Raw genomic sequence first — 12,673 nt, 5'->3', positions numbered from 1 at the left:
CCACACTCTGGAAATGGAAAAGCACTCCATTGTATGTTAGCACGTCGTGTGGTGACGATACCATCATTTGACAAGGTCTGTCTCCAGTCTGGGGGAAGGTCTCACAGTGTGGCAAAAGGATGACATGACTTGGAATTATCTATTAAGGAACTTTATAAAAAGCTTCTAAAACATAACATGGAGAGATGAAGCATCATCTGATTTCTCTTAGCTGAAATTCTCCTTGCTGTTGGTCCTGGTACAGGGGGAGGAGAGGTGAGGGGGTATGAAATCTCAGAACGGGAACCTTCATACGTTTCTGTAAGCATCATGAGTGCAAAGACCACATCCTTCTTCCTTTATTTTTTTTTTTTTAAGATATTTACTTATTTATTTGAGGGGGAGTGAGAGAGAAAGCACAAGAGGGGGGAGGGTCAGAAGGAGAACCAGACTCTCCACTGTGTTGGAAGCTCGATGTGGGACTCGATCCTGGGACTCCAGGATCATGACCTGAGCTGAAGGCACATGTTTAACCGACTGAGCCACCCAAGCGCCCCATATCCTTCTTCCTTATTCTTTATCCCCTACCCTATACTCTTCGGTCTACACCAGGGTTTCCCAACAGTGACACTACTGACATTTTGAGTAGGATAATTCTTTGTTGTGAGGGGCTGTGTGTCCTAGGATGTTTAGCAGCATCCCTGGCTTCTACACACTAGCTGTCAGTAACACCCCAACCCACCCCCAGTGGTGACAACCAAAAATGTCTCCACACATCGCAATGACTCCTGGGAGAAAAAATCCGCACCCCCTCCCCCCACCCCCGGTTCAAAACCACTGGTCTGAGCAAAGATCACAGTGACTGGCATATAACAAAAACTTTTAAACTGATTGTCAAATCTGAAGGATCAGCATAAGAGGGTACGCAGATGCCTGCATCATCAGGTCATGGGGAAGGGAAGCAGGCCAGAGTGAGTAAGAACGGGGGAAATGGGGATGCAGGTTGGCATAAAGAGGTGGGCCATCCTCATGCTTACCTCGGAAGCTCCTCAGCCAGAGGTGGGCAGGCATACGGTTGTGAAGAGGGATGCCAAAAAGCAAACCCTGAAGACGACCAGCCTGCTGCCCTCAGCACTGAACACTCTCCTAAAAGCATCTCAGTCTCAGGGTCTCAGTCACAAAAGCCACCGCTGCCCAAAGCGTAAGCACCACCCACCAGCTCTGTGCCCTGTCTGCCCACGGGCTTAGCATGCGCCGCCTGACCCATCTCTTGCACCCGCGTTAGGTCCATGGTTAGCTCTGCTGACCAACCAGGAAACCAGAGCCCAGAGAGACCAAGAGACTTGCCCAGGAGCAAGCAGCTATTTCAGCAGCCAGAAGGAGGCTGCCTGATTCCAGGCCAGAGCTCTTCATCTAGGCAAAACAGCTGCTCCAGCCTCCCAGAGCTCAAAGCCAGATTTGAAGCCCAGGTGACTTGTCCCCAGGGCCTGGGGCTGCGGTGAGAACAGCCCTGTGACCAACTTGCAGTGCATTCTCCTGGCCTCCAATGATCTTCCTTCTTCCGTCCCTCCCTTTTAATCTCATCTAACCTTTTCCATTCCTAATGGTAAATCCGTGGAGAAGCTAGTGGAATAAGGAAAGTAAAAAGAACAAGAGAGCAAGCACCCATTTAGTAGGTCCTTTCTCAGATCTCACTTCCAAATCATGCGCAGTTTTCATCGAAAGCAGGTTTGTGTTATAGGCAAAATTTTCTTGGGGGACATAATAGTCTTCCCTTCCTAATTCATATTTTGTTCTTTGCTTATTGACTCCCCACTGGCCATACTGATTGCTGACCCTAATTAAATCCGTATCCCCCTTCGTCCCCCCCCATTGGATGCTTTCCTGGGGTACATACAGTTCTGTATATTGTTTATCTTGCTATATTACTTAATTTCATGAACATTTTTGATCTGGTTAAAAAGATCTGTTTTTGAAACAGAATCTTGTGAAAAGGTTTTCTCTGCCTCTCCGTGGATGGGCTGTCATTTATTTTGGAATTGTCCCTATTGCTCATCACTTAAAGAGTTCCCAGTATTTGCAATCATCAGGTCCTCAGGGATGACAGTGATGAGCTAGGACAGGGTGTCCTAGAATACTTTGCTCTGACCCCACTTTATTTAGATTTCTAGAAGTGGGGTTATGGACGTTCAAAGCAGGTCCTAGCCCAACAGGGCAAGCATGGAGCTCACATGCTAAGGGTCACCAGGACGGTGTGAGTGTGTGAGTGTGGGAGAGAACAGGGCACACAGATGCTGCTTCCCTGGGCTCAGCTTCTCAGGATTGGGCCGACCCCAAACACGCCTGGATTAGGTTCACTGTAATCAGAGGCCATCCGGTGCAGCTGTGTGCTCATATACACCTCTCTGAAGGTGTCCTTCCATGTCATACTCTAACCAGAAATGAGGGAGTTCCTGAATTTAGGCAATAGAGGCCTATTTGTAAATTATAAAGCTGTAATGACAGTGGCTATAATGGTCACACCCGGCATAAGAATTGTTAGGGTATTCAGTAAGCAAAGACTGCGTGCCTACAATTCACTGAGCACCAGGTAGGTGCTAAGGGATCACAGTGGTTATAAGGCATAGCTCCTGCCATCAAGAAATTCTAGTGTAAGGCCAACAAAGTGAGACAATGATGGTGCAGAAGAGCTGGGGAAATAAAAATGTGAGCTGACCGGGATGGAAGCAAGAAGGAAATGCTGCTAACTCTTCCTGGAAGAACTGAGGAAACCCTCCCTGACTGGGATCTTAAGGGACGCAAGAGGAAACGCCAGATTGAAATTCAGCCAGTCCCTGGGGAAGGCTGCGACATTATTAATCTACCCCTTTGATAAAGACAGATAATTAAAAAATAATAATAATAAACATGGTAGCCATCTAGCATACTGCCAGTTCCCGTCATCCCAGGTAAGAAAATGAGCATGAATGAACGCACGCAGGAAAAGAAAGAGCAGAGGGTTATCTGAGAAGCAGCGTGTGACAGAGCAGGTGGGGCAGAGGGCTGCGAGACCGCCCTCAGGGAAGAGCACCGGCTTTGTAGGGCCTCGGGACCCGATTAGTCATCATTGTGGTCGACAGGGTCAACGCTGGTATCGGAAGTTAATTACAGTTGTCATTTTTGAGGGCTCATTATGTTCCAGTCACCATGCTCAGCATATAGTATGATGTATCATTAAGCACATACATGACAGGAGGTAAATAATATTTATTATGTCTCCCAGTTTGCTTACTATGGGGAAACTGAGTCTTGAAGAGATCAGCTAACTTGCCAAAGGCGAACCTTGGAGCCAGGACTGAAATCCATACTCATCTAATTCTGCAACTCATACCTCTGAGAGTTTCTACTAATTACTGCTCAAATCGTTGAAGGCTTTTGAGTGGGGAGAGTAATATGATTCGATTTATATTTTATGAGGATAATTATAAAAAAAAATGATCAAACAAACAAAAAACCAGAGTGGTTATCCATTCACTCAAGCTTGAAAAAGGCAATGTGCGTCTCCCTTCGATTTTAAGCACTGCCCACGAGCTTGTTGAAGAATTCACTGGTGCAACGTATGACCTCAAAGTCTTACTTAAGGAAACATGTCAAAGTGTACATTCAACATGGGCAGAATGAAACCTGTGGAATTTCTGGTCAGACGGGACAGCGCTGCAGTCAGCACAGATGTTGACAGAGCTGAAAAGTCATCACTTTGTCCTGGGCAGTTGTGCGTGAGCCCATCCTTGATGAAAAGTAGCCAGTGAACCCTGGGTTTATCACTCGGAGCTGAGAAATGGGAACTGGCTGCTGCTTACCTTTAGCTGTCATATCTGAGTGCCACCAACTGCAGAGGTTAAATTCCACCAGGAACCTAAACAGGGGATGCAAAAGCCCAGGGTTATTTGGTCATCTGCCCCCTGAATGGGACAGTGACATTCTGTTATTCAGCATTGCTCACTGCATTTGAAACAGTAACAACATGATCGGAAGGTACCAGTACGGTTGGTTCTGTGACCACGGAATTTTCACTGGGCTTTATCTTACTTGTGAAAGGCTATTTGATCACCAATCCCAGCCAAACCCTGAAATCGGGTTTCCCTAGACTCAAGGACTCTGTGGAGAAATATCCTGCTTGTAGGCAGAAATGGTTTTCCAGTTATAGTCTGAGTCTATAGTAAAAAGTCAATTTCCAAAGGGCTGCTTCTGCTTTCATGCAGAGATACAAATAGCATATTCTCTACCTAGACTATGATCTGCAGTAATAAAGGATGCTTTCCAGATTTATACTACAATGCAAACCTGTTGAGCCCTGTGTGTGTGTGTGTGTGTCTGTGTGTGTGTGTGAGTGCGCATGTGTGTAGGCATAGACGGAACAAACTTCTCTTGATGAAATTATGCCACAATGCAACTTCAAAAAAAAAAATCAGAATTTCCCAATTGCTAGTAAAAAATGCAAAAGTAATATAAACCATCCTCCAAATGAATAGAGATAGACCAAAATTCCATCATTTCTCTTTTAGGCTCATGAATGCTACCTCCAGCAGCTCACTGTCATTCAAAATCTCACTATTGTCTGTTACTATATTTTCTGCCTCTTATGTACATAAGAGAAATGAATTTCAATTTATAATATTGTTAAATTGATATAGGTTACATTAAAGCAATGAAGAAGACAATGGCTGCTCATCAAATGGTAAGAAATCTGCCTCAAACACTCAGAAGAGGAGCCACGGTGGGCAAAATCAGAATCTGAGAGTTTGGTGCAGCTTAAACAATCTGGTTTTCATGCTCATCCATGGAATTCCTCCCTTTCGTGGGATACGGTGTTTCTGTCATGTGTCCAATATCTTTTCTGGGAGTCAAGCCTTTCATCTTCGTGCCATTTCAATCTGACCTAAGTCACAGATGCAGCCAGCACCCTCCAACTAGGACTGTAGTTTGACAGGGTAAACAATTAATTCACACCTGAGAAAAGCCCCCAGCGCCTGGCCCACGACTGCACAAGCCCCCTTCCTCCCCACCCTTACACATGCCAACACATCCGAAGGAGCACAGTGGGCAGCCCTGGCAATTTGTTCTTCTGACCACAGCCCACCCAGGCTGCATTAAAAACAGCCAGACATCCATGTTAAATTTAACACTAACCACAATAAATAAATTTGGTTTGTATATTGCAAGCTGTTAGTCTGCTAAGCAAGGACATAAGGGCATAAGCAGTGACCATGAATAACTGAAAGATAATTTTTTGGTCTCAGCTTTCAATATTTCGAGATGTTCAGTGAGGTTATCTCAGAGCATTCTGAGTCTAATGGTTGTTGAAAATACGAATACAGTCTTCCAATTCACTTTATAATACAAAAGAAAAACAATATTACTCTTTAAAAATGAAGCAAATTGTACTTACAAGACAAGTTCTGTCATTATCCATTTTACTGCAGCAAGGAAGGCATTATAAGGCTGAAGAGAAGAATTCAGTTCATTGAAAACAATGCATCACATACGAAATTTGTAGTTTAACTTAAGGCTTTACATAAAGACAATGTTATTCTTCGAGAGAGATTGGTATCACCTTAAAAAACAGTGAAGCTCTAGCTAAAAGAAGAACAGGGTTGGATACTGTATCCTAAAACTAACATTTTAAAACTTTGAACTACCCTGTAGTGAGATGTGATTTACAAGTAAAATAAACATGATCTAATACAGGGGTTATCTCTGGGAGGAAAAAGGAAGTTCAGCGAACGATGTTTAAAACTTTACCCTCCAGGGGCTAATATTTTGCAGCCTAATGCTGAGGCGCTAAAATCATATAACTAATTTCAAATGGTAATTCACAGATCTGCCTCTCAGAAAGGTGATTCCCTGTTCTCCATCACTGTATGTCATTCACTGAAATAAGCGCAAGTTGCATATACTTGATTTTAATGTTGCCCAGGAGTTATGTAGGATTTAAGCTGCCTTTTCTCACACATACATATTTGGATTTGGAAAAAAAAAATGACAACCATATAAACATGTGATTTTATCCTTGCAGAAAATCCCCTTCAACTCTATAAAAGAAGGCATTGACAGCCTAATCTTTATTTTAGAATATTTTAATTTAAAAAAGCAGTCAGATTGTTTACTCCATGATATTTTCTATGTGGATAATTCAATTTCCCGAATTCTGGAAAGTAGCAGGTCTCCCCCTCAGTTGGCTCTTTGAATCTACATATGCCAGATATTCCTGCAGTGGATGCACTTGAGAGAGGCGCTGACTTTGGCAAAGCCCTCCCTCCCCCGCCCCCCAGATGGCAGGTCCAGAAAAAATCTCAGAACCTTTTGTGGTTGCCTTTAGGTTATCAGAAAATTGAAATACCAAATCCTGGTCTCTGAAGTTATGGGTATTTAATCCTACCTTCTGAGCATTTTGATGATAAAGATGAGAACTAGGAATGGGGGAATTATCCAGTTTTAAATAAAACAAAAAAACAATTTACCTCTAACCATTCTTGACATTGCCCTTTTCAGGTTAGTAAGTCAGTGAACAAAACAACAATAATAACAGTCTACTGGGGTTATTCTCAGCCCACACAGATTTCAGACTGGATCTCTTGCTCTGATTTAATTGAGTGTATCAACATCATTCCCTCAATCACAGTGCCCTCAGGATTAGGATCAGATAAGGATGTGAACTATTAACCATTTCCTCAAACCGAATGCTACCTGCAGTCCGGTGGTTCTGCCATTATATTTCTTATTGCTTGGAAAAGAACCATCTTTCTTTCAAAAAGACCCTGGTGGTCAGACCCTGGGACAGTTCTGTGCCTTTGTACCTGCCCGGATGGGTAGTGACATTTCAGGAGTCCTTGGTAGTGTGGGTCCTTGGGAGGAGGGAATGAATAGAGGAGTTAGGGTGGCTCTGGAGTTGGGGAGGGGCAGGCACAGGGGCAGCTCCCTCGGGGGCAGAGGTGTGGGTGGGAGGGGAGGAAGGGCACTCAAGCATTCTGCGCCAGACATTGGCTCAATGTATGGGTACACAAAGGGATCGTGGAAATACAGGATTAAAAATTTAAATGCACATTATCATTCTGAAGGGTAAAGCCATTGAGCTTTTAAACCTAATGATGAAAACCTATCTTGGGAACTTTTTAAGTCTAGAAATATTTATGCTAAGTCTAGGGAAGTTGGATTTGGAAAGGCATGTTGATTCTCACTAAAAAGCGGTATTTTTCCAAACCATTCAACTTTCAGTTCCTAGTTGCCTTTCAGAAATTTTCCAGCTCCAAATCATTTCTTCCTCCCTCAGTGGAGGAGAACCATGTTAAATAGCCGGCTTTTAAATAATCTCCTTGCAAGATCTTACATCTGCAAATGAGAAGGTGCGTGTTTACATTTTAAAAACCAAAATGGTTCATAAATTTTGCGTTTCAAACCAGATTTTAGGTTAATTTTTGGAATTTACAAAATGATAACATGCAAAGATTATATTTATTATATACGCATGCGGGGTTATGTCGAAGTATACTGTAACTGTTTTTCCTGTGTTTTCAGGTGACAGGTAGCCAAACTTACATTGCTTATACATTGTAAATTATGTTTTTTAACTGGGAGTAAACTATAATAGTTAATTTCTGGCAGTCTGAAAGCCTGTTTCTAATGATACACTATGTTGATTGGTTCTCCACTGTGACATCACGGATGGAACCAGCTCCGGCGAAAATGATACACCGAAGCTCAGCAGCATCCTGATTAGGGTAGAGAATCTATGATCCAAATGTGAATTTGTTCGCAGGCTAATAGGTTTCTTACAAACCAAAGGGCAGATTTCTGATGAACCAATTCAAATTCTCTTTTATATGAGAATGAGAGAATCTCCAAAACTTCTCCCCTTTTCTATCCATCCAAAGGGGGCACATTTGTCCATCAAAGACGTCAGACCTGCTTGCCATTCATACAATCAATGGATTTGGGTTTGAATGGAAGTGGTTTTTCTTAACCAGTAAAATCAAGAGACACTTTAAAACATTCATGGTTTCGAAAAAGATAAACTTGATTACTCCAAAGATAAAGGTATGCTCACACGCAGAAACAGACAGACACATGACCCCCGTGTTTCGGGTGACTGCACCGTACTTACATCCAGTAGCCCACTGGCACCATCACTGCTGTCCTTGTTGGCCCTGCACATGGCCTGATAGTCATAAAGGGTAATTCTATAGGAAAGAATAGAGAGGAGGGTCACTAAATGGGAAGCTACGTGTGAACCAGCATGGTGAAAGGTCACCACACCACCACCAAGCGCAGCAGTGACAAACACAAATAAATGCAGGCCTAATAAAGATGGCAAATGAGGAACACGTAAAGTCTAGGACTGGAGATACGGACAGGTCACACTTGGAACCTGAAGAGCGAAGGGAGTAAAAGTATTGGGACTAGATGAGGAGACAGGGATGAGAAACACCCCAGCTTGAGGAAACAACCATTTTGGTTTAAACAAGGTTGATTTGCATGGAAGAGGATACTCCAGAGGGACCTGAACTAGATTCTGGGCCCTGGGGAGAATCCGCTTGGGCCATGTCTCCAGGGTGGAGGAGAGCTGGGAGGGGTCATTTTGAGTTCAGAATTGGCAGGATCCTCTGTCTCTCTCAAGCACTAGGAAACAACCCTGGACCAAGGTAAGTCCGGCACTTTGACAATTTTTTGGAAACCATTTGGCTCATCTGTTGTAATCCCCACTCCCAACTACCACCACCATAACAGTGACTATATTTTTGCTTTTGAAAACAGTACCATTTATGAAACAAGAATATGGATTTTTTTTTCCTCCACTTGTGATGAAAGTATAGCTCTCATTTCCAATTATGATCTTTACTCAATTGCCAAGACATTTCATTTTATAATTGTTCCACATATTTTAATTCCTCATCAACAACTTTATAGAGAATAGAGAATGGCGGTTTCTGGTAGCCAGTTAAAGGTTCTGAAAGGAGCAAACATCTTATCCCAAAGGCAACATGTCTTCCATCCTCCTACCAGCTCCCCTTCCCACTACTCTGGCACCCCCAAAAAGGAGACACTTGAAGTCTGGCCTGAATTACATAACTGCCAGATGACATGTTAATACTGCAATACATGAACTTCTAAATAACTGCAAGGAATTCTCCCAGAAGGGATTCCTTTCTAGAATAATACAATGCTTAACCTGGAGCATATTTAATGTTGGGCTGCAAATGGACACCAGAATAAAAGTTCCATGCAGCAGGACAGGTGTTGGACCCCAAGCACTAGCCCAGCACCCAACATGGAGAAGGCATTCAGCTTCCAAAAGTTGAAGGCATGAATGATTGCCTGATTGCCTGAGTCTTGAAGAAATGATGTCACAACTAGATAGAAGAGGTCAAATTCAAACTATGGGATGAAGACCTCCTCTTCTGGACAATATGCTGGAAGCATCACACAAACAGATTAACAGAGAACCATCTATGGGCCCCAAGTAGAAAACTGACCATGCTTGACCAAATCAAGATGGAAATGGGCTCCTGACCAGCATCACATAGGTGTCTGGGAGCAGAGCCTAGGAGGGCCCCAGTGGTCACACAATCTCCCAGCAAATCCCCAAAGCCTCTCCCACATCAGAACATTTCTTCTAGTCTTGTTCACTGTCCTCTGGCTTTTTTCTTTACAGCGGATGCCAGGAGAATCTGAGTTTATTGAGACAGAACTGAAGCCCATGAACCAGCCAAGCATCTGGCTCAGGGAAGTCCCTGAACAAATTTCCACTGAAATGTTCATCATTGGCATAGCCCTGATGCTACCCCCAACCATGGAACCAACTGCAGACCACAAGGGATAACTCTATTCGGTCCCTGACTGCCCCACTATGCCATAGTCTCCACCTCATCCAGGGGATTTCTGTAGGTGCCCCTGGAAGGGCTTTCTAGGACTTGGCAAGAATTATGATTGGCTTCATCCTTTTCATACTGCTCAACTCTGTCCCTACAGCTGGAACTTGGGCCAGAGTGTGGTGAGAGGCAGCACGGGTTGAGTGGAACGTGCCTGCGCTTGGAGTCTTATAGACATGGATACAGTATGGCCTCGGTTTGAAATGTTATTATCCGGGTGCCATTATCCAGGGTGCAATCTTTTTTTTTTTTTATTTTAAGATTTTATTTATTTATTTGAGAGAGAGAGAGAGAGCACGCACGAGCAGGGGGAGGGGCAGGGGCAGAGGAAGAGGGAGCGCGCAGCCCAATGTGGGGCTCAATCCTGGGACCCTGGGATCATGACCTGAGCCGAAGTCAAATGCTTTACCAACTGAGCCACTCAGGCGCCCCTCCAAGGTGCAATCTTGAGCAAGATGCTAACCCTCTTCTGAGGCATCATTTTCTCCCTTGTAAAATGACTCACAAAGATGTCCTGAGATTTAAATAATCAGACATGTGGAAATATACTGAAATATACTATGTAGCATGTTAGCTTTGTTATGATCCTTACAACAGAAAGCCTCATTTTGTTCTTTGTTGGAGTTTGGGATCTTAAAGCTACCCCATTCCCAAGGGCTCAAGTGACTGGCCGTATGGTCTAGTGGTTAAAGCAACAGCTTCGAAGTCAATAACACCTGAGCTCCATCCTAACTCGTCCACTTATTACAGTGGTTTTGTTTGTTTTGTTTTGTTTTACTCTTTGGGTGCTCAGTTTCCTCTGTAAAATGGTGAGAAAAATGGCTACCTTATCGGGAGGATTATGGGATGACCTGAGGTCATATGCGTGTTGCATTTAGCACAGGATCTGGTATGGAGGAAGCATTCAGCAGAAGGCAAGCCTGCAGCAGCTGTTACAATTTATTAGTCTGGTTTTCACTGCCATTATTAATTAATGGGGGTGGTGTTTAATGCAATGGGAATTGACTCAGGCTTTACCCAGCTGGCTGGAGGAGGGACAGGCCTCCTGATTTTCTTAGCTCATTGGCACATACGATGCAGCGTAAAATTTGCACCTGTTACTGTGGTACAAGACACCTTCAGGAGTTGCACCAGGGTTATCGAGACATGACATGAACTTCTGTCCATGGGCTTCATACCTGAGGACCATGATAACAATAGCTCATGTCTACTGAGCTCTATTTAGCAAATGTGAGCAAGGTACTCTTGGAAGCATATCCCTACAAGATAGATTCTAATCATCCCTATTTCACAGAGGACCAAACCGAGTCTCAGCCAGCCTCAGTAGTGTGTCCAAGTTCACACCCCTAACAAATAGCAGAGGCAGAATTAGATGGGGGTCAAGCTGAATCCCCCTCACTCTGCCTTCTGCTCAGGAGCAGGCTCTGACAGATTCTGGGAAATGCTTAGAATTCTGCCCCGTGCCCTATTCCAGTCTCATTGGAATGTCACAGAAAATGCTACCAAGACAAGGTCTCATAGCCAAAGTCCAGAATCAGCTTTCAAGTCTGTGGTCAGTGGGCCAGGAGGGACCAGGTGGCCAGGCTAGCAAGAGCCCCTCGAGAGCTACCCTCCCGGGAAGCTTGGGATTCTCCTGGGATCATTTTCAAAGGCTCTCCTTTACATGGTGAGGCCAAACTGAACGGCTGTGGGGCAGCCTTGGGGCCAGGGATCCTGCCTTTCATTTCCCAAGAAGTTTTCCTGATCTGATTGCCATTGAGGAGGTTACAGAACAAGCCTCCCCTGTCTTCTCCACGCTTAGACAGCTTTAACTAGATGTTGCAGAAAGAGAGACTTCCAGATTATTACCCTTTTTGAAGTGATTTTGTTACTGTTTTAAATAACTCCATTTTGTGGCTACCTGTATCCTGTTTGGCTGATTATAGTTAAAGAACATGATAATTGCCCGCTTTCATTCGGCTCTAAAATAAGCCCCGAGCCGCATGCCCAGCCCAAGATTGGTGCTGCCCCACTGCACTCAGCAGTGGGACTTTATTCTTATTACAGATAACATGCCTTAATCCCCATGACATCCCCATCAGGCCACTTCAGCCGCAGGCTACAGCTGAGACCTTATCATTAGCATCTCTGTGCTCCCTAGACGGGTCTCTTTGAAACTCTGACGGAAAGCAGATACGGTGTCTGAAGAAGAAACTCAAAGCGCTGCAGAGAAAACATAGACAGCCCTGTGTGCACCGTGGATGACAGGCCCATGACACTGCGACCTGCTGAAAGCGGTTTTGCTGATTCTGCTCTTTTCCAACAAGACAAAAATCGCGACCAAGAAAAATATTTCTTCTAAGACCTAGAAAGTTCAATCTCAAAGGCATGAGCTCAGCTAATTTCGACTTATGAGGAACTGCAGGGGCCAGCATTTATTAAACACCTACTGTGTGCCCAGGAGGCCAGGTCCTTTACCTGCAATGACTCACTGAATGAGGTCTGGCTAAACAATTTGCCTAAAAACCAATCTTGAAACAGCTTAATGTTTGCAAATACAGTCCTAAAAACAAGGCAGGGAGGCATTTGACATAGAAACTAACCATGGGACATATTTAAGCATTTTTGAATCTACAACTATGAGAAGTAAAGTGACTCAGTAGGATAGCTTGTAAAAATATGTATTCTTTGTTGAGCCTTAAAATGTGTTCTCTGGGGCAGCTCTCAACTTGCAAGTGACACGACAGGGCAGAGGAACACAGAAAATTCTTTTTTTTTTTTAATTTTTATTGTTATGTTAATAACCATAC

At 43.9% G+C, this 12,673-nt stretch overlaps 1 protein-coding gene across 1 annotated transcript in view; it reads right to left on the bottom strand.

The window, feature by feature from the left end:
- The window catches only part of CACNA2D3 (calcium voltage-gated channel auxiliary subunit alpha2delta 3), an 876,446-nt gene that overhangs the window by 65,981 nt on the left and 797,792 nt on the right, over positions 1-12,673 (bottom strand). The window contains exons 32-34 of the mRNA XM_025885299.2: positions 8,120-8,195; positions 5,408-5,460; positions 3,819-3,874 (exon numbers count right to left, since the gene is read on the bottom strand). Coding sequence (XP_025741084.1) covers positions 3,819-3,874; positions 5,408-5,460; positions 8,120-8,195 — 185 coding nt within the window. The remainder of the gene's footprint in view (positions 1-3,818; positions 3,875-5,407; positions 5,461-8,119; positions 8,196-12,673) is intronic.

The sequence above is a fragment of the Callorhinus ursinus genome, unplaced genomic scaffold, assembly GCF_003265705.2.
Source record: "Callorhinus ursinus isolate GAN/ISIS: 27379988/994484 unplaced genomic scaffold, GSC_fseal_2.0 scaffold15, whole genome shotgun sequence".
Classification (NCBI taxonomy): domain Eukaryota; kingdom Metazoa; phylum Chordata; class Mammalia; order Carnivora; family Otariidae; genus Callorhinus; species Callorhinus ursinus.
Note: the sequence above shows the minus strand (reverse complement) of the source record. Positions and strands in the feature narration are given on the sequence as shown.